This window comes from Calonectris borealis, chromosome 28 (assembly GCF_964195595.1).
Source record: "Calonectris borealis chromosome 28, bCalBor7.hap1.2, whole genome shotgun sequence".
Taxonomy (NCBI): domain Eukaryota; kingdom Metazoa; phylum Chordata; class Aves; order Procellariiformes; family Procellariidae; genus Calonectris; species Calonectris borealis.
Genome location: NC_134339.1, coordinates 5,576,327 through 5,601,387, shown reverse-complemented (window position 1 = coordinate 5,601,387; position 25,061 = coordinate 5,576,327). Strand labels below are relative to the sequence as shown.

At 38.5% G+C, this 25,061-nt stretch overlaps 1 protein-coding gene across 6 annotated transcripts in view; it reads left to right on the top strand.

The window, feature by feature from the left end:
* The window catches only part of MYO9B (myosin IXB), a 45,219-nt gene extending 20,208 nt beyond the window's left edge, over positions 1 to 25,011 (top strand). For 4 of the 6 annotated variants that reach the window (XM_075175123.1, XM_075175124.1, XM_075175127.1 and 1 more), the window contains 38 exons: positions 338 to 400; positions 526 to 625; positions 774 to 874; positions 1,096 to 1,225; positions 1,708 to 1,797; positions 2,036 to 2,152; positions 2,439 to 2,573; positions 4,554 to 4,675; positions 5,286 to 5,427; positions 5,698 to 5,893; positions 6,264 to 6,339; positions 6,797 to 6,886; positions 7,920 to 8,030; positions 9,123 to 9,162; positions 9,687 to 9,809; positions 10,282 to 10,362; positions 10,569 to 10,679; positions 11,224 to 11,346; positions 11,857 to 12,006; positions 12,118 to 12,284; positions 12,668 to 13,627; positions 14,166 to 14,232; positions 14,605 to 14,735; positions 15,431 to 15,588; positions 15,713 to 15,903; positions 16,378 to 16,476; positions 17,000 to 17,176; positions 17,675 to 17,716; positions 18,263 to 18,374; positions 18,550 to 18,620; positions 19,072 to 19,264; positions 19,590 to 19,718; positions 20,300 to 20,405; positions 21,143 to 21,274; positions 22,253 to 22,376; positions 23,399 to 23,538; positions 23,835 to 23,962; positions 24,112 to 25,011. In XM_075175123.1, coding sequence (XP_075031224.1) covers positions 338 to 400; positions 526 to 625; positions 774 to 874; positions 1,096 to 1,225; positions 1,708 to 1,797; positions 2,036 to 2,152; positions 2,439 to 2,573; positions 4,554 to 4,675; positions 5,286 to 5,427; positions 5,698 to 5,893; positions 6,264 to 6,339; positions 6,797 to 6,886; positions 7,920 to 8,030; positions 9,123 to 9,162; positions 9,687 to 9,809; positions 10,282 to 10,362; positions 10,569 to 10,679; positions 11,224 to 11,346; positions 11,857 to 12,006; positions 12,118 to 12,284; positions 12,668 to 13,627; positions 14,166 to 14,232; positions 14,605 to 14,735; positions 15,431 to 15,588; positions 15,713 to 15,903; positions 16,378 to 16,476; positions 17,000 to 17,176; positions 17,675 to 17,716; positions 18,263 to 18,374; positions 18,550 to 18,620; positions 19,072 to 19,264; positions 19,590 to 19,718; positions 20,300 to 20,405; positions 21,143 to 21,274; positions 22,253 to 22,376; positions 23,399 to 23,538; positions 23,835 to 23,962; positions 24,112 to 24,548 — 5,665 coding nt within the window. In that variant the 3' untranslated portion in view covers positions 24,549 to 25,011. Of the gene's footprint in view, positions 1 to 337; positions 401 to 525; positions 626 to 773; positions 875 to 1,095; positions 1,226 to 1,707; positions 1,798 to 2,035; positions 2,153 to 2,438; positions 2,574 to 4,553; positions 4,676 to 5,285; positions 5,428 to 5,697; positions 5,894 to 6,263; positions 6,340 to 6,796; positions 6,887 to 7,919; positions 8,031 to 9,122; positions 9,163 to 9,686; positions 9,810 to 10,281; positions 10,363 to 10,568; positions 10,680 to 11,223; positions 11,347 to 11,856; positions 12,007 to 12,117; positions 12,285 to 12,667; positions 13,628 to 14,165; positions 14,233 to 14,604; positions 14,736 to 15,430; positions 15,589 to 15,712; positions 15,904 to 16,377; positions 16,477 to 16,999; positions 17,177 to 17,674; positions 17,717 to 18,262; positions 18,375 to 18,549; positions 18,621 to 19,071; positions 19,265 to 19,589; positions 19,719 to 20,299; positions 20,406 to 21,142; positions 21,275 to 22,252; positions 22,377 to 23,398; positions 23,539 to 23,834; positions 23,975 to 24,111 lie in introns of all 6 variants that reach the window. The other 2 variants (XM_075175129.1, XM_075175128.1) reach the window with 2 other exon arrangements.
* Positions 25,012 to 25,061: the final 50 nt, after the last annotated feature.

Here is a 25,061-nt window from a genome sequence, read left to right as displayed (position 1 = left end):
ATCTCAGAGTAGATAACAGATTGCTAGCACTCTGCATATCTTGTCCTTCTTACAGTTTTTCATCAGCGCTTTTCTGGCTTCGTCTGCCTTTTACCAGTTATGTCTATTAAAACCAAGCACTAAAGATAGGTGTTTCTTGGGTATTTCTCTTTGTTCCAATTACAATATAGTGCATACTGAATTTTTTGTTTTAGATTTGAGATAGTGACTAAGCTATTCTCTTGTATATTCTAGTGCAGATTTAATTATTTGAACTCTCTTGGCAGTTGCTGTCTGATGTTTTGTGACGTCTTTTCTTTTGCCCTCATGCCTTTTCTCATTTTTTATGGCTCTTCAGGGCTGTTGTTGAAAAATACCTGCTTGAAAAATCTCGTCTGGTTTCTCAAGAAAAAGATGAAAGGTAAGAGATGAGTACAGTTTACTAACGCAATCCTAATCAATGCAAGAATTAAGAGCATTTAAAGTATATAGAATAGAAGAAAAATCATTACATTTTCATGAAAGAGAAATGTATCGACTTTGTAGGAACTACCATGTTTTTTATTATTTGCTACTTGGAGTCAATGAGGAAGAGCGTAAAGAATTTCACCTCAAGCAACCTGAAGATTATTTCTACCTCAATCAGGTAATCTGTGACAGGGGTTTACAAATACATTGGTAAGTGTTGTCTGTCTGCTGTGTTAAAGATGAAAGAAAGCAGAACAGATTATACTTCTTTTCTTGTGATGTTTGGACTTCGTTCTTTGCCTTTAATTATGGATATCTCTTCACAGTATAACTTGAAAATTGAAGATGGGGAAGATCTCCGACATGACTTTGAAAGATTAAAACAAGCCATGGAGATGGTTGGCTTCCTTTCAGCAACAAAAAACCAGTAAGTAGAATCCTTTAAGCTTTTGTTACTGACAGCTAGTTAATGTTCATGAATTGCAATAAACTGTATATGTGTTGGGATCACGCTTAGTCCGAAGGAAGCAAGGAGAGCTGAGTATTTGAGGGCTTATGGACAAATTCCTGGAGTAGAATTAAGTCTGCTAACCTGTTATAATGACCTCATAAGAAAAATTCTTATAAAATTCAATTTTTCTTCCTTAGGATTTTTTCAGTACTTTCAGCCATTCTTTATTTGGGCAACGTTACGTACAAGAAGAAAGCTACAGGTCGTGACGAAGGTTTGGAAGTAGGACCTCCTGAAGTGTTGGACATTCTTTCCCAGCTTTTGAAAGTAGAGTATTTCTCTTTAGCTCTAATGTTTGATACACCTTTTTGTCATGCTCTATCCCAGCATTTTACTTGAATATCTTACTGCCCAGTTTGCTGTATCTAGATCTGGTTTATGGTGCTTCCATAACATTTATCTTGTGGGAGGGGAAATGGGTGAAATTAGTGAAATTATTGGGGTTAGGGATGGAATATAGCCCATAGCATGGAAATAAAATTTGTTTACTTAGTAATCATAGAGCTGAGCAGGAATAAATTTAGTGTAGATGTGTTGTATGCCACCATAGGGAAACATCTGACTTAATCTAAGCTGAGAATAATTTAAAGAAGTTGAAGAATTTGTAAAGCTGTTGATGAATGATAAATGTAGCTGTTGTCAGAAAGCTTGGGCTTCTCTGAGGAAATTTTGCTATCCACTGTTGCTATCAGATTACTCACTGGGGAGTTTGAGGGTGACAGTAACTCTTGTTCTTGCTTGTTTTGAAGGTTAAACGAGAAATTCTAGTAGAAGTGCTAACAAAAAGAAAAACTGTGACTGCTAACGATAAGCTTATTTTGCCATATAGTCTCAATGAGGTAAGTAAAAGAACACTAGTAGAGGATTTTAAATAACAGAAACTTGCTTTTTAGGATTAAAAAAGCTAATATGGTACACTTTCACATTTAGTGAGGGATGTTTGGAAAGTTAGAAGTTAGCATTAAAGAAAAATTTTGTTTTTATTTGTCTCTGACAGGATTGTAACCTTTGAGTGACACTAGTCTGAAATAGAAATGCTTTTTTTAAACAAAGTTCTGAACATTGTTTCATCTGCAGGCAATAACAGCTCGTGATTCAATGGCAAAGTCCTTATACAGTGCTCTGTTTGATTGGATTGTTCTGCGAATTAATCATGCACTCCTTAATAAGAAGGACATGGAGGAATCTGTTACAGTAAGTTTCTCAAAAAAACAAGTCTTTGTAGACAGCTGTGTATTTAGAGCTAACAGAGAATGCTATAGATGACATGTTCAGATATTTGGGATAAATTTTGATTCTTCTGAAGTCCATGGTAAATTTCTTGGTAATATTTAATCGTCTCTGTTTTCACAGTAGACATAACTGTTAAATATTCAAAATCTATTAGCATACACTACAGAGCTTCTTGTAATGATTAGCTGTTGTGGGTTAAGTTACTGTATGACAGATTGCTTAACTAGATTTCCGCATCTCCTTTTAGTGTTTGTCCATTGGTGTACTTGATATTTTTGGATTTGAAGACTTTGAAACCAACAGTTTTGAACAGTTCTGTATAAATTATGCAAATGAGCAGCTTCAGTATTATTTCAATCAGCATATTTTCAAATTGGAACAGGTAAGAAACGAGAGCTGCTGAAACAAAAGCTTGTTTTTGTCAAGTGCTCATATATTATGCAACTTGGCCACTATTCTGCAGAATTTCATGGCATAATTTTTACAATTGCTTGAATATATTTTCAAAAGTCTTATTTTTTTAATTTCTTGTTTTATTATTGCTTATTGTGGTATTGTTTGAAGGTTGCAGCTTTGCTGTATTTAGTACTCTATGTAAACTAATGATAGTAGGGCCTTTCTTCAGAGGGCTAGCATTAAGTTTCTGCTTGACTGTAAGAAGCTAAAAAGACATTCAGGCAACTCCAGACAGAAGTCAGGTGAAACTGTAAACTTTGAGATTGAAAAATCTGTAGGGGAGGTGTTTGTTTCAAGTTTGTTTTGGGTTTTTTTTTTTTTAGTGGTAGGTGAGGTGTTTGTTTCAGGGGTTTTTTGTTTGTTTTTTTTAATGATTGGGAAACAGTTTCTCTGATTTTTATCAGTTTCTAAATATTTAATAATCAGTCTTTGTTGCTTTTTCCACCTGACTGCATTTAGGGGACGCAACTGTATGTTGTTATTGGCAGTAGTTCTGAAATCCTGATATTACTGGCATATGTTGATTTACTTGTTCGCAGATGGTATCTTCTTACAGAGTGCTTTGAGTGCTGCAAGAGCTAACAGATCCGGTTTCTAGACTGAGGTTTGGGGGGGGTTGCTCTAGACTTGGATTTTTTTCTGGTTTGTGCTAAAACGTTATTCACAGGTCACTTCTGAAAGAAAGAAGTCATTCTGTAGTATGTGGTATTTTGTCAACAACATGTAGATAACTTTAAACAAGCATTTTAAAGAGAAGAAAATTACCAAACATACAAACTTCATACATAAACATAATGTTGATGTCCCTGTTTTGTAACTTACGACAGAAGTGGCTATCCAGGCTAACTAGAGTAAATAGTTACATTGTTTTCTTTTTCCTAATGCCATTTTTCCAAATAAGCTTAATCCTTGAATGACCCATTTCCTGTATCTCTTGCAGTGTGAGGGCCCTCAGGGGGGATCTCTACGTCTTTTTAAAGAAAGGCTTTTTTGTCTGTGGAAAATGGCATTTCAGTTCTGTAATGTGGCATGCACACTGAGCAGTCTATCGTCAGGCAGACTGAATTCTACCTACTTAAAAATAATCCATTTCTTATCATCATCATATAGAGCAAAGACAGGCGCTCTTTGTCTTTTCTTAAACGTGAAACTTATTTAGTTAATTTTCTGTGAGATATCTTTTTTTACATTAGTACCTTATCGTAAGCTTTTTCTGTGGGCATTTATGCATTAAAAAGAGCTGGTATTTTGGTTCCATATCTTAATGGGAAGCTTGTCCTGTCAAGCATTTGATGCATTGTCACTTCAGCAGAAGAGCTTTGTATTCTCTTGTCAGAGCGCTCCAAATTTTCTGAACCTAAGCAATATACATTGCTTCCTTAGGGAAGTTCTGGCGCTCATATTGTGTAGGGCTTAACTGCCTCTTTTGAAGCTTCTGTTATTTCGTCTGACAGTGCAATTTGGAAATTCTGGAGCTTAATATTAATATTTATCATTTCTCATAATACAAGAACTATGGAAGAGAAAAATAGACTTGAATTCCTCCAATATATGTCTACCTAGTTTTTAATGTAATGATGTAGATGTAATGTTTAACTCCAAGTTCGTAGACGACTGATTGCTGGGAAAGCACAGCAAAACATTCTTTTCACTGTTTTGGTTTTTAAATAGTTTTACCCCAAGCATCCGCTGTTGAGTGACTTGCCTAGGTGGACCTTTGATCTGACCCAATATGCCTGCTGTTCTGTTCTTACTTATAAATATTTTCCTTATTTTTGTTTCTGCTGCCTGAACTAACAAACTCAACTTACCATGGCTGTTCAAGGATGTCTTTTAAGCACTTAGACCGCAGGATGTTAAAGGTCAGGGCACTGTACTGATGAGGGAATTTTCTTGAGCTACACAGGAGGAATATAAGAGTGAAGGGATCACTTGGCACAATATTGACTATACTGATAATGTGGCCTGCATTCACTTAATCAGCAAGAAGCCCACTGGCCTCTTCTATCTTCTGGATGAAGAAAGCAAGTAAGCAACAAACATCTTCTGAAAAAAAATGTGTGGCAGGGAGGAGGGAAGGACTGTGGAAGGGAATAGAAATACAGCACTTTAAAAAGGAGAGGAATGTTGTGGGAAGCAAAGGGTCATCTTATGACTATGATCTACGCTTTAGTTTGTTTCTAATGACTCCAATATGGTGGTGATATAAATTGATGCTAAAATTTAACTTTAGCTTAAGCAGACTTAGAAACTTTCACTTTTGTGTTTTACCATGGAATTACAATGAAAGTAAAATGCATGTATGGAACATGTGTTTGGAACATTAAGTGGCAAATGTGTAAATAGTTAATGTGGTGCTAAGTAAACTTGACTGGTGAAGTGGGAGGAAGCAGTGACATACACTTGAAACCTCAGAATTTTCTGCCATGTGTGGAGCTGTTTGGTTTTGGTCCAGAAATTAAGCTCACCTCTAATATTCAAAGCAGGTGTGTAAGTCTCAATTAAAATGTAGAGATCTTGGACAATAAAATACTTTCCGCAAGGATCAATAGGCATTCTTCAGTCTGTCACCTTGCACCTCAATAAATGTATCTATATTTGGAGAAAAACAGCTGACCTCTTTGTTTTGTATTCCTAGTTTTCCACATGCCACCAACCAGACTCTACTTGCAAAATTCAAACAGCAGCATGAGGAGAACAAGTTTTTTGTTGGAACCCCAGTGATGGAGCCTGCTTTTATTATTCAACACTTTGCTGGCAAAGTTAAATACCAGATAAAAGTAGGTGATAGATCTGATGGCCACAAAAAAAAATTCCTTACCTTTCTGATAATTTTTGTCAGTGTGTAGAAAATTATTTGCTGGGAGTGGGCTGGGTCAGATGTGTCCTCAAGATGTACTTTAGCTTTTTTGTTTTGTTTTGTTTTTTGCTGGTGGTCTAGACTTGAGGATAACGCTCACTATAGTGAGAAATATTTAGAATAATGAATTACTCTTGAGTCAAAACACAGCTTTCCTGAGAGCTTGTCGTTCGATGTTCCTGTTTTGCAGGATTTCAGAGAGAAAAATATGGATTACATGAGACCAGATATTGTTGCTTTACTACGAAGCAGTGACAGTGCTTATGTTCGGGAGCTGATAGGAATGGACCCTGTAGCTGTGTTCCGTTGGGCAGTTCTGCGGGCAGCTATTCGAGCAATGGCTGTCTTTGCAGAAGCTGGACGCCAGAGAGCTCAGAAGACTGCAGGTACGGTATGAAAAAATGCTCTGGAAACGCTTTCAAATACTATACAATTGGTTAGTGCTTGCTGACAGAACCAGTTGAGGGCAAAACCTCATCATCCAGATGTGATCTTGATTTGGTACTAAGGACAAAACTGACTTGTAAAAATGGCTGAAAATGGCTTAACACACCACTGTCACGGTTTTATCTGAGCTCATTCGGACTTCCTCCTCCAATAAGTGCACCATTTCCAGCAGGCTGTGCCAAATTTGAAGCCCTATTTGTAAAAGTTGGGGAAGGTATTACTAGTTCTAGTATGCATGCTCATCTTATCACTGGTTTTGATTTTCTCAGACCTCCCTGAAGTTTCAACTTCTTGATTATTTCATAACAGGAGTGGTACGTCAAGGACCCAGAGTTCCCCTTGGAGAACTCCAGAGATCAAATACACCAGTAGAAAAAGTTTATCGGTGAGAAACACATACTTAACCCGTATCAGGGAAAAGACCTGAATTGCTGAGTCACATTTTCATATATTAAATGTCAACTAGATCTTTCCACAAGGATAGCAAGTCTTATTCTTCTTCTGTCTTTTGTTTGGCCTTTTTAATACTATCAAAACAATACTCTAGCTCATTTTATGTAAGAGCCAGTACTACCAAATGTTGGTGACATAGCCTCAGTTCCATTTACCACCAGGTTTTTGAGTTCTCTGTCTGTATTTTGTAGATATTGCTTTTAGCATTGTTGCTCCTCTGCAGCCAGTCTGTGTCACTGAAGGATTTGTAGGAGCACTCATGTTTTTTGCAGCCTTATGACATGATTAAGAGGCAGGGCAAGTCCTACAGAACTGCCTCCCCACGTTGCTCTGTATAGGCATATTTGCCTTTATGGAGTATTTAGGTCTTATACATGTTCCTTTTGCAGCTGCTCAATGCTTGATTTCTCATTTGATTGTTCTGAGGATTTCGATATAAATGCTTTTGAAGACATCATTTCTTTTTATGAAAACAAGAAGTAAGTAGAAATAGGCCTGCACTTAAAGGCCAGGGAGGCACATTCCTGGACAGACTGACCTTCTGAGCATGCTCTCTGTAAAAGTGAAGCCGTGAAGTACACATAGAGTAGTGACTTCATGCTGCTTCATAATTACTTCATCCTGGACAGTCTCTGTCACTTGTGGCAACTAAGAACTAAAGATACAATCCGGGTGAGAGGATTGGTCATAACGTAACACATCTGTTTCCTTGTGATATCTTAAAACAAAATCTTGATACTCAAAAATGTTCAGAGGTACCAAGGGAAGCAAGCAACTGTCTGTAATAATATTGCTACCTCAGTGAGCAGCTCAGAATGGCGATAGCATCTAACAGTCAGAAGTGATTCTTACGCTTCTGTTATTTTTGGTTTGTGCCTCTCTGGAGAGTAAAGAAGGTAAGTTCCATGCCAAGACACAACACTTCACAAGCACGATGCATGCTTAAAATAATGGAATCTGCCACGAATTAGGGACCATCCCAGGCTTACTTTGAAAAGCTAAACGTGTGAATAAGTTTGAAATGGAAATGAAAAACAAAATTTAATCAAGTATTCCTGTAATAGCTAGTTTTTACCTTACTTTTCTGATGTAAGTCTGCTTAAGCAGCCTCATGTTAGTAGTCAAATCTATATATAAAAATATTTACTGCTTGATTATAAAGAAGCTTACATCTATCTGAAAAGGCTACTTAGCTTAACAAAAAGGTTCCTTACACATTAAGTACATTTTGCTAAATTTCCCTCTGTTTTCTGAATTTACATGAAAAGATAGAATTAGAGAGTAAGTTTAGTATAAGACCCTGGTAATTAAATTTTAGGGCACTAACAGAGTAGAAAATGCTGACCTGACATGAGAATCATTCATGCTGAGGAAAAAGTAGTCTGGGATTGACCTGCTACTATTTGGAGCACACTTGGTGATGGGATCTTTTGTTTTTTAACTCCTTTTTTCCCCTCTCTCATGGCTGCGTATCTTTGTTTGCCATCTTTGTTTTGCTGTGAATCATTTTAGAGACATGCATGAACAAATCATCGCAAGTATAAAAGGACTTCCATGGCAGGGTGATGATCCCTGTAAGCTGCTTCGGTCACTCAGTCGACTTCAACACCGCTCCCACTTCATGTGAGTTCTGGTGCTCTAGGTATCGCTTTGAAAGTGCAACAATAACCAAGCAGTTATTTTAGTCCATTGAAAATAAACTTGTCCTAAGTTTGTCTTCTGCAAAAAAAACTAAATAAGACAATTAAGAACAAAATAATTCCTTCTAAAAACTATAAAGGCTATAGAGAATGCTTTGCTGCTTCATTGTATTAGCTGAAAGCTAAACCTATTTTTCATGTAAACTTGCTTTAAAACCCAAGTATGTAGTACAAGCTTGTTGTTGCAAAACGTTCAACGATGAAATCTCTCACAAGTTATAACTAATGGTTTCCTGAACTTCAGGATGCCAATGCTATGTATATTCCTGGGTTAAGACTCTTTACATGTGCACACCTATGCATGTGTAAGAAAATCAATCTGGTCCGTTGTATAATAAATAAATGTAAACTGGGTGGTATGGAGTTGGAACATGCCTTACATCACGGAGTTAACATGCTTAGAATTAGGAGGATGTGAGCTACACTCTTGTTTCTGACAGCTTCTGCTTTTAGTTCACTGTCTCTGTGTGGATGAGACTATGCCTGAGGTTTGTGTAGTGCCCCAGGAGGTTCTGGGGATGATCTCAGACATATCAGAATTCATAAGTGGAATGCTGGGGCATGTGTCGTCCTTCTGTGAGCAGTTAAGTGCTTTCACAGGGGTTCTGGTGCAAGCAGCAATAACTTCTCAATCAAGTATTTTGATTTGATAGTGCCTTAGTATTGTGACGAGAGTTACATGACTGTACAGTTAGCTAAATAGAATAACGTGCACAAAAATAGTCTATGCAAGAGTGCAGTTCTTAATAGCTTTAACTTTAGAGCAATGTTTCACTTTTGAAAGCTTCCAATACCTACAGAATTTATTTTAAAAAAAAAAAAAATTCTTGTTGCGAAGCAGTTTGCATTTCTTGCATTCATCACTTGTAAGAGACGTGCATGAACACACCCTGATGCTGTTGTGCTAATTTTCTTCTATCCTTCATCTTGCCTCATAAATTGCACCAACTTATGGCTTGCTGAAATAACCAAAAATCATGTGTATTTTTTTCTTAAATGATCTTTATTTTAACAGGAAAAGTAGAGGTATCAAACAAAAGCAGATCATTCCCAAGGTAAAGTTATTCAGTAAATTTAGGTTTCTCTTGGTTTTTGTATTTTTATACTGTGAACATTCATTTTGGTTGACAGAACTCACTTCAGAAAATACTATTTCATAGTGTAGGGAAGTTGTATCATTTATCCTCTAAAACTTCCTTTTTGACAATCTAAAGGATAGTTAAATGTTCACCTTTGTAAGAAGAGCTGAACAGTAAAAAATTGTGAATTGGCATCTGTTTAATTAGGCTAGAGATGCCATAAATACATAAAGTCATTTCTAATCAAGTCATGGAAGGCAAATGTAGTGATCATGTAATTCACCTTGTTTACCTTACACTCTTGGGAGGGGGCAATGCAAAAGTTTCACTCTTACGAAGATGCTTTGGTCCAAAATAGAAATAGTCATGAAGTGTAACATGGCACTGAATGTGGAGCTCTAGGTAGTTGGTTTGGTTTTTGCTCATTTTGATGCAGACAGAAATATTTCCCCTTCAGTTAAGAGACTTGCACTTTGTTGATTATGAAAACTTCCTTCTAGAACTTGCTGGATTCCAAATCTCTGAAGCTCATAGTAAGCATGACTCTGTATGATCGAACTACAAAATCCCTCTTGCACTTACACAAAAAGAAGAAACCTCCTAGCATAAGTGCACAGTTCCAGGTAGGTGCCTGATGTGGTGGTACACACCTCTGGGTGCACCCTGACCTCATGGGAGCAGACCTTCCCGGTCTGATCTAGGCTGATCTTGCTTGAAAAAACAAAATGGTGTTTATTCTTGGGATTTGTTTGAAGTAGCATTTATTACTTGATTAAAGATAGACTACATTTAGAGACTACCCTTATGCTATGAACTGTGTTAGTTCTCTGTACAATCTGCTTCATCCTTGTATGCAGATCTAGTGCTGTTATAACAGCATATGCAAAGCCCACTTTTCATTATCTTGAGGAAAGGTAAAAACAAATACAGGGATTTGCTGTGCAGTATGGGAGAATCTCTATATTGGATGAAATAGGATTTTATATAGCCATCAGATCTGAAACAACCTTATTTCTAAGAAGCTGTACTGCTGTCAAATGCAACTCAAAATGCTGATATCTGAAGAAGAAAATGTTTCTGAATATTTCATTTCAGACTTCACTTAATAAGTTACTGGAGACACTGGGTAAAGCTGAGCCATTCTTCATCCGTTGCATCCGCTCCAATGCTGGGAAGGTAAGATTGCCTTAAGAGCTGAATTGATCTGACTGCTGAGGATCTTAAGTCTTCTAGCCATGTAATATATCTCTTTCGACTTGTTCACTGTCATTCTGTACAAGGAGGAAGGTAACTAGGGTGTGAAAACAGAATGTGCTTTTTCTACTGGACAGAAATAGGACTCTTCAGGCATTTACTAGCTGTTGACTGCTGATCTGTTTCAGAAAGAGATGCTTTTTGATGAAAGCTTGGTGCTTCAACAGTTAAGATACACTGGCATGCTAGAAACTGTGCGAATCAGAAGATCTGGCTACAGTGCCAAATACACATTCCAGGTACGTGAGAAACTGGAATTGGATTACACTTTCAGAAATATCCGTTCTTTTTGGAAAAAAGTGCATTGCCTCAGTGTCTTTTGTGTGTCTCTTCATATGAAGCTTATGACCACTTGGGATGAACTGTAAAAATTCATTGTAGTTTTGACAGAGCCTGCATGGTAACAAGTTGTAGTCTAAACTATTGTGCGAGTCATCCACCAGTAAGTTGTTCTACTTGTTGCATGAAGGAAAGCATTCCGAGTGCTGTATAAGCAATCAGTGCTGCACGTTACTGTCTCCGTATGTGAATTAGTTTTCTATAAAATACTCTGCGCATGTAGCTTTATAGATCACCTATAGGTGATATTTACTGTTAGTTGGAGGCTGAATGAAGCCTGCATTTTACAGAGTAGGAAAAAATAGCTCAACTCAGAGTGAGAAATAAGTACTTTCAAACCCCTATAGCTCAGATATCTTAGCTTAATTTTAGAAATCTAGTTAAAACTCTAAATTAGTGAATTGCCTTCTAACTTTGATCTCTTGCTATCTCTGCTTTTCACAGGAATTCATAGACCAGTTTCAGGTGTTACTGCCCAAAAATGCTAAAGCCTCTAAGGAAGACATTTGTGTTTATCTGAATAAACTAAAACTGGATGAAAACTACTATCAAATAGGGATGACCAAGGTCTGTGAAACTTCCCATAAGCCAATAAGAAATACTGATGTACACTGCAAAATTTAGTGCAGTTCATCTACAGGTGTTGCTCTTTTCTCCATTTTGTATTTAATTAGCTATTTTAACTCTTGTAAATGTTGATACAGATGTTAGTAGTTGCCTCATTGTTTTTGATGCTAACCTGTCTTCTTGCAATACAATACAACTCTGTATTGTATGGATATTACTTTGGGAAATTGTTGCTATTGGCATTTGTCAAACAAGTCAATATTTTCATTTTAGAAGGGTTCTATGATTTGAAGGCTGTAAGTACAATTGTATGTTTTAGAATCTAAACACTGGGATTTCATAAAACAAAAGGACTTTTACTTTTGGGCGTGCTAATTGCTGTCAGCTGATAAGGCGTGGTTCAGTAATAAGTATTACCATCCTAATTTTTTAGCTTGTGGAGATGCCTCCGGTGGGGGCCGAAAGGTGCTTATTAACTGTTTCTTGATGAACTTTTCTTTAACTGAGCAGATTTTTATGAAAGAGGCTGAACGGCAGATACTACAGGATACACTACACAAAGAAGTGATCAGGAAGATCATTCTCCTTCAGAGCTGGCTCAGGATGGTTTTAGAAAGGAGACGCTTTCTCAGAACAAGGCAGGCAGCCATTGTTTTACAGGTATCTTCGAGAACTGCCAATCTTCTTTTCCTAACAAACAAACCAACCCCCTCAAATAATACTCCCCACCCTCAAGTACCCTTCCCTTAATTTAGAAATCTCCCTTCTTAGGCTTGCTGGCGTTCCCGTTGTGTTAGGATGGCACTGCAGAGGAATAATGCTGCCATCTATATTCAGTCAGCATGGCGAAGATACAGGGAGCGAAAATGCTACCTTCAGCAGAAGAGGAGAATTTGTCTCCTGCAAGCCCTGGTCAGAGGCCATCTACAGCGTAAGAGGTAAAGGAAGAGGAGCAACATGATTTGAAAACATGCATTTTAACTACTTAGCTAACTTGGCTTCACTTGCCAAGCTCAGTTTCTGTGTGATACATTGACTTAGTAAACAACTTAAAGATAGTTATTACCATGTGATACTGCAGTCAGTATCAAATGGCTAGTGGTGTGTGGAAACTGGTTAAGCACTTCGTACTTGAGCATTATTCAACTGAGCTGCACTGATGCATGCCAGTCCTAATAAGCAGACGTCCGTGCAGTCATACTGGGACTGTAAGTGTGTTTGTACTTTGTATTGCTATTTAGGCTGCATTTTAAAAGTTGGGTACTTTTCTTGACCACTGTGCATTAAATATTTGTGGTTTCATCTTACAAATTCTTAACAGATTTCAGAAAATGGCTACAGAAAAGCAGAAAGCTGAAGAAAAGCAGAGAGAAATGCAGGAAGATCAAGACAGAGAGAGTGATATGAGCAAGGACGAGCACAGTGAACCAGCAACAGATCAGTTGCCTGTGAAACACAAGTCAGAGCTGGATCAAGCTGTTAGGGACAGAGATCAAATTCCAAATGAGCAAGCTGAAAACCTGAGCTCATCTGAAAAAGCCACATTACCCCAGAAGAATGTGACAGAGGGCTCTGAGAAAGTAACAAACAGCCGGGAGAAACGTGAATCTCGCCGGCAGAGGGGGCTGGAACATAATGAGTTACAGAATAAACACGTCCTGCTTTCCTTCGAAGGATCATCTTTACTGTGCCATGAGGAACAAACCTCTTCAGAAGAGGCCCTGGAAACTGTTCCAGTGTCAAAGAAATCCACAGCACAAGATACTGTCCTTCAAGGAAGCAGCGAGGGAGAGAAAAGTCCAGGTGAAGAAAAAGCTCCTTCAGACACACCACCGTCAAGCGAGATAAAAGAAAGCAGTTCGATTCCTGAGCAGCCACCTGTGTCAGAAGGGGAAAAAGTAGATGATAAGGCAGTTGATAAAATGACAACACAAGGGAACCAAAATAACCAGATAAAAGGCAGCCAAAGCTTTAACTGCCCTGAAAGGCCAACAAATCTTGCACTGAATCTTCATAATACGCTATCGACTACTGGGAGCTTTCAATCTCCAGCTGAATGCTGGGCAGATAAAAACAAACATCTTGTTCAAAAGGCAACCAAAGATCTGGATAGTCCCTCTTCTTCCCCAATCCAGAGATACGTGGATGACCCAGGGAAACTAAAGTACAAGAGAGAGAAGTGGAAAGGAAAGAGACAGTCTGATGCCGGTCAGAATGATATGCTGAGTCAGTCTTTGGATGAAAGAACACGTGCGGATAAGTCTCCTCAGGATCAGCTAGAGTAAGGACAGCTTCCTAATTTGACTTTTTCAGAAAACAGATATCTGTAATATTTAAAAATAGATGGAGAACTCCTTATAGCCTGTATATCTGGACATGTTACGGGAGAAAAATAGAGCTATGAACCAACTGCTGCTTTTTCTTGGCTCCCAGTCCTGCAGTTGAATCTGTATGGGTAGAATGTTTTCAGAAGCTAACAAAAGATACAAAGCCTGCCTTGTTAAATTAAAATTGGAGAGTCGGGGCTTTAGGTAAAGCAGTGCCTGGAGTTTATTTTCATATGTCTTGTCCATTAAAAACAAGGTTTTAGTGACCTGCGGTTTGCAAGCATCATCCCTCTGATATGGCAGGAAATCTGACATACCCTTTTTTTTTACTTCTCCAGTACATTTTGAGTTTAAAAGTGAGTTGCAAGAGTTGATCAGGATTCTCTCTCAGATCTAACATTGATATGTGTGTTATTTACAAGGTGGTAAATATTAAGAGGCTACAGACTTCTATAAAATATATAATCTGAAACTAATCTTGTAACATTACAGAAAGAAGGGGAATTCATCTTCATTAAGTGATCTCTCAACACTTGCCCAGTCTGTTGCCGTGAATCAGGTACTGATGCTATTGTGCATATTTATGCTTAATTATTCTTATTTATAAATATTAAATATTTGAAAATAATTGGCTATAGTGTGTTCCGTATGCCTGTGTTTCTTTCAGATGGATTTTTTTGGCTTGATATCCATGTAAAAAATTTCATTAGCAAATATTATACAAGAGTTTGAAAAATTAATTTTTAATAAATGGACCCGTGATCAAAGCATTAAATATACTTGGTTCTTATATTAGTAAGCTAATATCTATTGTGTAAAGTGTGTTGTCTTGATGAAGCGAACTTTTTTTTCACCATTCTAGTTTTTAAAACCATTTAAAGAATCTATTTCACTCAATATGTCATTTTTTGACTCCTTCTCTCTACTGTAGCAATCACCAGATACGATGGAAGAAGAAAAAGGCAACAAGAAATACCCTGTGCAAAAGAAGCCCAGTGACCTCTTACCTACCTCGGATGCAGCCGTTTCCATGCAGTCAGCAAGTCAGCAAATAGATGCCAAGTATGTATTCTGTGTGTGACTGGCCTGCCTTTAAGAAAATGAAACAAAAGGATATTTTCCACTGATACTTGAAGTGGGCATCTTGAGACTGTGATTGTGGAGAGAGATGTGTTGACATCAGCTACATGAGTGGCTGTGTTGCTCGTTGACTAGATCTTCATATTGATGTAAGCATGATATCTGACCCTGTTGAGGAGCACATTCTCTGCTTCTTGCATAACACTTGTCTTTGAACTGGTTCTTTTTAAGTGAAGAACCATCATACAGGCTCAGATCAAAGATCCATGTAGTGTACTGTCATCCAGACTGAGAAATAAGACACCAAGAGAAAAGCTTAAGAACCCAGCAAGCATGTGATGCTGTTGCCCTGGCCTGCTCCTCCAGCTTCTGGCATTCTGCAACTCAGGGACTTCCTGAGCCAGAAATGGTGTCTTGGATATGTGACGTGCTGTCTCTGTGTATGTTGAAGGTAGTGCTCTAATTTAGTAAATACCAGAATGTCCACATGTGCTTTCAGATTGTCTTCCCTTTTTTCTGCTGCTCAGTTTTTCTGCAGGTTGGACCTTAGAGGAAATATGCACAATAGAGGTTAATCCTGTTATGGGTGTTAGTTGCACTGTTAAAAGAGCATTTTCTTGTAGTAGAGCCAGCTTCCATTACTAATGTGACAAACTTGTGTCTGCTTTTATGTTCAGGTCTGCTTTTAAAAGTCCTTTGCGTAGACTTTTGGGGAAAAAGCCAGACAAGAAAATTCTGAAGGAGAGTCCTGATGTGATTGATGAAGGAGATGGCCTCTCCCTTGTATCTTGTGTCCTCTTTCCAGAAACAGGAGGAACCCAGAAGGTTTCAGAAGGTGGGTTTCTGTGACTTAATCCCCAGCTTGCTAATATCCATCTTTTCTGTGATGTTTTGCATGGAGATAAATACTGCAGAGTTCAATCATCCTGCTTTAATATACAAATTAATTTCTTTCCCAGCTTCTTCTGGACAGCCAAGTCGCTTCCAAGCAGGGGAGCGCCATGTGAAAGAGAGCAGTAAGACAAAGAAGAACCGTACTATTAAGATCAGCAAGATCTCAAGCGTGTCTCAGAATTGGCGAGCTTCTATGGTCCGTGAGATTGCAAATGCCAATGAACTGAAACATCTTGATGAGTTCCTCCTAAACAAGGTAAAAGGCACTCAGCTATGGTAAAATTCAGGTCTATGTTCACAGTTTGTGTGGAATTTTAAAGACTACTTTTCTAGATGTGAGTTTATGTTATGATTTAAAGCAAAGGGGAATTGATTTGATAGCTTGACCGAATTAGGTCTGTATTAAGGCCCTTCCTACACCTTCCTTTAAGTCTCTGAATGCATTACATTACATTAAATCCTGGTGGCATTCATGTTAGTTCTTCATTTGTTTACAAACAAGTGGGCAGCAAAAGTTGTATTTAAAAAAAAAAAAAAAAGCCTGAGTTGTAAGGAAATAGAGTTCTCTAGAGCCTAACTACCGGACTCGTATTTTTGTATCATCACAGTGCATTAAGAAATCTTGTTTTAAATAATTGGAATGGTCCAATAATTGACTAAGCCCAGTGACTGAAATTTAACACTTGTTTTTGTTTTAATGAAATTTGATGCAGATGTATTTGCCTTCTAGATCAATGACTTACGCTCCCAGAAGTCTGGTGTTGAATGTTTGTTTTTTGAAGCCACAGAGAAGTTTAGAGGAAACATCAAGACCATGTACTCTGCTCCTGTAAGTAGTAAGTCTCAATAAAGTGAAAAGTTGGTAGGTAATGAATGAGTCGTGTGCAGTTTAATGCTTGACCTACAGCTCTTTAACAAAGCAATTCAGCAATTCTTAGCATAGAATTCAAAGCTGAATGTTAGACTTGAAAAAGAACATTTTACAGTTCTGCTGTAATCTTAAGCAGGCTGTTTTGCTTCCCTTTTCTCATTCACTCAGCTGTAACTTATTTTTAGAAATGGATGGATTTTGCTGTCTTTAGCCTCTTCATGTTGCTGTGTTTAAACACCAGAGAGGTGCCAACAGCTTTTCCAGTATTCTTCCGACACTGCCCTGCCTCAGCCAAGTGCCCTTCTACAGTGTAGTAGGGAAGTGTGCTAACTTGTTTCTGCCATGGGCTGTTATCTTTTACTTTAATCATGAGCGTGCTTTCTCACCTCTGAACTTAAACACATAAAAATATGAAACTGTCTCAACTGTATCCAAAAGACAGTATCAACGGTCTTCTGAACAATATTTGTTCCTTCTCTAGAATGGGCAAATCCATGTTGGCTACAAAGATCTCGTGGAAAATTACCAGCTTCTAGTTACAAATCTGGCCAAAAAAAGGGAAGAGAAAGAAGTGAAGCTGGTTTTGAATCTCTTCCAATCCCTTTTGGATGAGTTCATCAGAGGATATACAAAAAAAGAGGAGTCTGAGCAGCCTAAGGTATAAAACTTACTCTTCTACTTGCTTATGGGATGATTAAACAACGTTATTCTCGTCGGATAAGGAACCTGTGTTACCTCAGAAAGCTCTTCCATAGCATTCTCTGTTATTTGGGAAACACTTTGCATACACGAATCATGCGTATAACAAATTCTGAATGCTGCTACGCCTTTTTGGAACTGTTCGTTATTTAACGTGCTCTTAATATTTTCAGCATCTTAAGAAGTTTGCGCATTTTCTTTAGTGAAAACTTAGTTCTCTGAAGGTTTTAGAGATGGAATTGCTTTGTCATCATGCAGTGAGCTCAGTTGATTAAAATCAACTTCCTAAAAGGAAGTTGACAGTGTGAGCTCAGACAACCCTCATAACAAGGTGAAGCTGCAGTATAGCTTCTAAATGTCTGGAGGTGAAGTAGAGTCTGGGAAACTGAATAGGAAAAAAAAGGGAATGGAATGTCTGAATTTCAAAGACTAATGCCGGTTCTGTACTCCACTGCAGCAAACCAAAGCCCAGAAGAAGAAACGAAAACAAGATCGTGCGGTAAATACTTTTCTTTTTGCAATAATCCAAGTCCTTAGCTGCACTCACAGAACACAGAGAAAAACACTCTTGAAAGAGCTTGATTTTGTACTGAAATTCTATTTTATTTGCATGCTAAATCACTTACCTCTTTTATGAAGATGTGACACAATATAAAACTGTTTTCCATAAATTAAAGTTCTTGCTTATGCAGGGATAGGTGGTACTCTAGCATTTTCCTGCTTATCTGTAGCATCTTTTAGAATATAATGGCTTTCTCAATAATGGGACTGTTTAAAGGAAGACAATTAGTAAATATAAATAACAAACTGTAGCTAATGTATTGCACTGATGAACTTTAACCAAGGCGGCCAGTCAATTATGAAATGACCCAGCAAATCCAGCTGCTTTAAGATAGATAAATTTGGTTTCAAGGTCAAAGCCATCAGCTGTAATTGTAAAATAAAAATGGAAAAATCTAAGATAGGGTAGATAGTTTTATTAAAATAAAATAATAATTTTAAAAGGAAAAAAAAAGTCCATTAGTTTCTTCCTGTCTCCCACCAGATTGAAGAACACAATGGCCACGTGTTCACAAACTACCAAGTGAGCATACGGCAATCGTGTGAACACTGCTCATCCTACATCTGGCCCATGGAAAAGGCCTGTCTCTGCAGTGGTAAGTAAAAACCCCTCATTCTTGCCACTTAAATGTGCAGATCACTTGTAACTTTGGCTGGTACAGATGGGACTCAGTGAACAGTACGTGCAGGTTATATAGTAAGTGAATAAGACAAGATACTTAGCATTTTAATGCGGTTTGGAATGCTTGTAACAATTGCTCCTTTCTCTAGTTTGCAAGTTGACTTGTCACAAGAAATGCATGTCCAAAATCCAGAGCAGCTGTACCTCCTGTGGAAAAAAGGTAAGAACTGTAGATCTGGGATGCAATACCATAAGTGATGCATGCAAAATGCTGCCTTTTTTTCTCAGCAAATGAACAGTGGATGTCCAGGCACTGAATAAAAATTGCTTAAACAGTTCCCTTCTCTGTCTGCATATAGTCGGGCAGGCCCTGCAGCTGCAGAAACAGAACATTCTTCTAAAAGGTGATACTCGAGCTAATTTGGGAACTCTTCCTTTAGAGTATGTGTGCTGTGTTGGTCAAACTGTTAAAGAAATCCTTTCAATGTGTACCATAAAGTTTCTTTATTGCTGCAGCTCAGGAAATCTGCCTTAGATTAAAGGCTTGTAGCAAGCTAGAATAAAACACTCAGCTTTTGTTTCTGGAAGCATAAGCTAATTGTAGCTTGAAACAATGGAATTTTCTAGCTTGGGAACAGGTATTGACATTGCTTGACCTGTATCAATTCCAGAATGAACAAGACGCAGAACCACGTCATTTTGGAGTATGTGTGAGTTCCCTGACCGGTGAGGGAAATTCAGTCCCCATTGTCATGGAGAAGTTGCTAGAGTACGTGGAGATGCACGGCCTCTACACAGAAGGCATTTACAGGAAATCAGGATCAGCAAATCGTATGAAGGAGCTGAAACAGTTGCTGCAAGCAGGTCAGGCAATGTTGTCCACCCTCTTGACTGCCTTGCATGATATCAGTTTTCCCTGCAATTCTCTTCTATCTGAAAGTATCTGCCATTTTTTAGTATTTTAAAAACAGCTCTTTGGTGGCCATGAAGGCTGTATTATTTTTGTTGGCTGGAAAAAGCTGCTTAGTACGTATAAGTGACTATCAGCAGACTCTCTCTTTTTATTTCTTTTGAATTGCCACTTGGATTCTGTGAATGGGAGATTTGAGTGTTTCTAATCTTACTTCGTTGGGGTCTCATTGTGTACATCAAAGGAATGAACTGCTCTAAATAAAACACTTATTTTCAGATCCAAACTCAGTGAAACTGGAGAATTACCCTATTCACACTATTACGGGGATCCTTAAGCAATGGCTACGGGAATTACCAGATCCACTAATGACATCTGCGCAGTACAATGATTTTCTCCGAGCTGTAGGTAGGTTTTAGAAATGTTTAAAGCAATGGTTTTTCTTTAACTTAGTGTCCTTGGGAAAAGAACCTCTAAGATGCCCGTGTTGGCTAAACAGCTTCCTTCCAGCAATGATTTTAGACATTTTATATAAACACTTTTCAGGGAATTTCTCCTCTAGCTTACTTGACCTTGCTTTAGGATTCCTGTTTTTTTGTAGCATAATGTCACTATGCAGCTTTCCCTTCGTACAGTTTTTTTTCTTCTCCTTGATGTTCTGGACCAGATCTAGCTAGCCAGATATCTCAAGTCTATAAATTCATTTAACTTCGGTGGGAGTAAGGCACCCTAAATATTGTTGGAGATCTTGAGGCATCACTTGATGGTTGCTAACCACAGCAGCATCTGAAAAAGTAGGAAAATTACAGTGCCATGAGGAGTACTTGAACATCCAGTTATAACAATTGGTAAATGAAATGACAGTGTGGCTTCTAAGAATTTTATTTCTATCTGTTGCAGACAGTTTGAGACAATGTCAGAAAGTGTTTGGCATCTTTCCACTAGCATTGCACAGCAATTACGATCTTGTGCTTTCTCCCCTTGTGCAGAACTACCAGAAAAACAGGAGCAACTCTGTGCCATTTACAGTGTCCTTGAACAGCTTCCACAAGCAAATCATAATACCTTGGAGCGACTCATCTTCCATCTGGTCAAGTAATGAGTTTAATTACTTCGATTGGAGAGAAACTCCATGTGACTTTTTTGAGTCCCTCTTGGAAGCTTTCTAAAAACTTAAAACCCTTGAGTGTCAGTGTAGGGATTGTGCTGCTGCTTTAGAAATGAAAGAATTGAAGTTGATAGTTGTGCTTAAAAACAGATGCTTGCTTACATCTGGTGTATTTGTATCAAATCAGGTAAGAACAACTTTGAAGAAAAGGTAGATCTGAAAGATTAGGTGAGTCGTCTGAACACCAGGATTTATATGGATGGGTACATAGTGAGCTGAGGACGTTAGTGTACTTGGTAGGGACTGCATAAGGATTATAAATGCTTGCACATGTGCTAGTCTTGGGAGCAAGGATAAATGGTACTGGTAAAGGGGCTGCTCTTATCCAAGGAACTTGAGAATTTTCTGAGTGGCCCTCTGAAGACAGGGAAAAGGGATTATTAAAGAGGAGGCACTGGCTCACCAGACATACTTCAGAGACTACCAAACTAGCTTAACATGGGTGGCTTCCTGTTCCTTTTTTTAATGCATGAAATTTTGTCTACTTAGTAGGTGTGAAATATTTTTAAAACAATTCTTTGAACTGCTGTACGTATTTAGTACCCTAGAGGCTTCCTTACATGTTATTTGGGAACTCTGACAACGTTTGATCAGATTGCTTGTATTCTAGCAAGGTTCGCTTAAAAAAAAGTGTTTTTTTTTTCCCCTCAACATTGAATTTCAGAGTGGCTTTAATAGAAGATGTCAACCGTATGTCACCCAATGCCTTGGCCATTGTTTTTGCTCCATGCCTCTTGCGTTGTCCTGATACCTCTGACCCTTTAACCAGCATGAAGGATGTTTCAAAAACAACCATGTAAGTTTTAAGTCTGCTGCAAAGAAATACTTTGAAATATGAAAATATTGAAATATGAAAGCCAGTACTACTATCTGCATTTGTTACAACTTTATTTATATCAAGCTGAGAAACTGAGGGGTAAGAGTTGCTAAATTCTGGCTCTGCTAGTGCTGCCAATTTATACAGCCTTCTCTGACTCCTTCCACCTGTCTGAAGTTTAAAAAGCATAAAGTAGGATGACTTACAAGTCTTAAGTACCAGGTTTGTATTTTACATCAAGATAATCTTTTGGGGGGATTGTACACTAATCATACATATTTTGCTGAGATACAAGCCATAATAAACAGTAGGATATAGAATTGAACTGTCTCCTGTATACTTGGAAACCCCTGATAATTTCTTCTGTGTTGTTCCTTGAATTGGAGAAGGTTCTGTCCTTGATCCTCTTTGTTCTCCTCACCCTCCAGCAGCTCTGGCTCTCTGAATGCCCCTCGCCATCCTTCACTGCATGGCTGGCCTTGCATCTGCCTCCAATGAAAACAGAGTTCGAAAAATGACAACTTTTTGTAACTTCTTACTCACCCGAAGGGCCATAGAGGTGGAAAAGGGCGGTTGCAGGCTCATTCTGTATCTACCAATCTGTGCCAGCACAGGGAAGACAGGTAGAAGAAGCAGAAGCAGTTAGCAGCCATGGTAATGTCTGTTTGCTTACCATTGTTGTGTTCAGTCAGCGTGAGAGGCTCAGGTTATCCCAGGAAGAACATGTGCCATTACCTTTAACAGTCTGTCCTGTTTTGCTTGCCGTGTTGGACTCTTCACCCTGTACCATGGAGTGCTACCCCTTGTAAGGCATGCATTGGGAGACTTTGATTGCATGCCATCCACATGTGTGTGTCAGACATCCCCAAGCCAGGAGAGGCATCTCATCCCACCATGGTTGTCCCCAGAGCTTTTATAGTATGAGGCTGCTCAATAAACTCTTGCCCTTTTGTCCAGGTGTGTAGAGATGCTCATAAAGGAACAGATAAGGAAGTACAAGATAAAAATGGATGAAATAAATCAGCTGGAAGCAGCTGAGAGCATTGCTTTTCGACGACTCTCATTGCTTCGGCAGAATACGGTAAGTGTTGAAATAAACCACAGAACCACACCATCCAGCAGAAAGCATCCCACCAATTTCTTGGGAAGGGATGTGCTGCTAATTTATCCTGTCCATCCCATTTGGTAAGTCAAAGATCAATTGCAAGATAAGAAGAAAAGGGATTTGGACTTGCCCAAAGCTGTAGGTAGGAGCTAAATATATAGCTGCACTGGAGTCTGATAAATGAAGGGCGCAGGGGTGGGGATCTGCTCTTGTAGTGGTCAAAATCTATTCCCATATAATTCAATCAGTAGAACTAAGATTGCTGGGTCTTTTACGTGGCAAAGGAGTTCCTTCACTCCAGAGATGGATGGTGGACAAAAATATGCTGTGTTCTATTAGGGCAAATACACTTTTTCTTTTGTTTTTGTTGTACTGATTAAAATAAACCAAACTCTGTCTGATCAGAAGCTGCAGATAGTGAATTTGGTCTTCATCTCTCTCTAGCTCTGGCCTGTAAAACTTGGGTTTTCTTCCCCTTATGAGGGGATGCTGGTATGTACACTGCCTGTGTTAAGAGTGCATGTTTTTTTTCTTACGGTACTATTGCATGACTAAAATACTTACTACATGTATTGTAACTTGGTTTTAAATACTCTTTTGAACAATCAAGACTGCATGTATTGGTGCAACTATCTCCCCAGACTGCATGCAGTGCTGCTGACCTGTTCTGTCATAACTCTGGTATTTTATAGACATTCTGAATGTAACTTGTATTGGATGTAATAATATTACTTACAAGTGAGTACTAAAACTAAGCTGAGGCTGGCAAATCAAATTATTAGGCTTCAAAAAAGGTAACAAAACCCCAGAAATCAGGTGAATAGAAAAATTTCTATTACCTTTTGAAACATTTGTATGGATAACTAACAGCTCTTCATCAGTTCTGTCAGCCCTTCATTTGGCCTACTCATTTGTCTTACACCTTGCAACTAGTAGGCAGTCAAGACTTGTGTAGCTTCTTATGACTGAGAAGTGTTACACATAAATTTGTCTTGCAGAGTAAAAGCTCACAGGTCAAAGGAAATGACAGTGGCAACTCAGAACTGGACTCGCTGCATGAAGAAGAGGAAGTTTCTGAAGCTGATAACCGGGAAAAGGAGATTCTCATTGATCGCATACAGTCAATAAAAGAAGAAAAGTAAGTCATAGCTTTGAAAACACCTTTTCTCTGTAGGTCATGCCCTTTGCAGTTGGAGGTAATACAGATAGTAAAGCAGTATACTTTTCGTCCAAAATAATCTGGTTAATTATGTTCTGTAGGCCTTTATGAAGGTGAAAAGGAAAATGCAGAGGACTAGCTGAGAGAAAATACCATGAGAATTAATATTTAATGATTACATGTAGGAAGGTTTACCTCTGAATGCAAGCTGCATAAAGTTGCTTGTATCAGAGACACTGTCTTTCTAGAGTGCTACAATCTCTGTTTTGGTGTAGGGAAGATATAACTTACCGGTTACCTGAGCTTGACCAGCGAGGCTCTGATGAGGAAAATGTAGACTCTGAGACCTCAGCAAGCACAGAGAGCCTGCTTGAAGATAGAACAGGACGGATGGATACCGAAGGTCAGTATTAAGGTAGTGTGTGTTTTTTTTTATTCTACATCTTTCACTCCATACAGCCAGGTGACCAGATGTTACCTGGTCACTGTTGCTTGTATCAAGTTATGTTTTTATGCATGCTTTCAGTATCTAAGTTTCTTGTTTCTTTAAAGCAATTATTGGATTACGCTGCCATGCTCGGAGCTCCAGTATGCCTGCCAAAGACATTTGCAAAGTGCCTTCTCTTTTGCAAACCTCTTCAAATCCTTCCTCTGCATCCCTGGCTTCAAGACACAGATCATCTTTAACACTGTCCAAGATTAAAGTGCCCCGTCGAACTCCAGTGATGCCAACAGCAAATATAAAACTTCCTCCTGGGATTTTCAAATGTACAGAATCCCAGGGCAGGATTTCGGCTAACGAAGAGTCTCAAATAACGGTGAGACGAAGGGAGCAGCCAGCAAGGCGAACTGATAAAATCCACTCTGTATACATTGCACAAGGGTCTGCAATGGCCCACGCTCAGGAACTTTTGGATGAATACGAACCCACAGCGAAAGTAAAACGGAGGTTTTCGGACCCTTACTCTCACATTCCCTGTACAGAGTAGTGAAATACTTAAGCTGTCCGGACTTTTTTGAAGTTGACTGCAGCTTTGGCTTTAACCCTTTGAAGGCTGTGAACTTGTTCATGTTCTTTTAAGTGGCTGCTGGGAGGCAGCCTGGAAATGTACAGTACTGTAAGGGTTAAGCAAGGTTGTTTAAAACAAATATTCTTCTCCTTAAATTAAAACCCTGCAAAGAAAGTAAAACTTATATTGGGTAAAATACATGGGTTGAGTGTACAGGAAAAAAAAAGTCCCCTGACTCTGCTGCCATGCCTTTTTCCATTTGCCTTATAATGGACTCTAATGGGACCAACAGTGAGTTTGGGTCAATGTGTGTTGCCTTAATTTTGTTATGTTTTTATGACAACTTTCTGTGTGGTTTACAGAACTGTTAATGTTGTAATAGCCTTAACTGAGACCAAAATATATAAAAATGTTTATTAATACATTGCACTTTTTAAAAATACATGTGTTAGTTTATCAATGTCTGTCTTCTCTAATGAACAATTTCTTCCA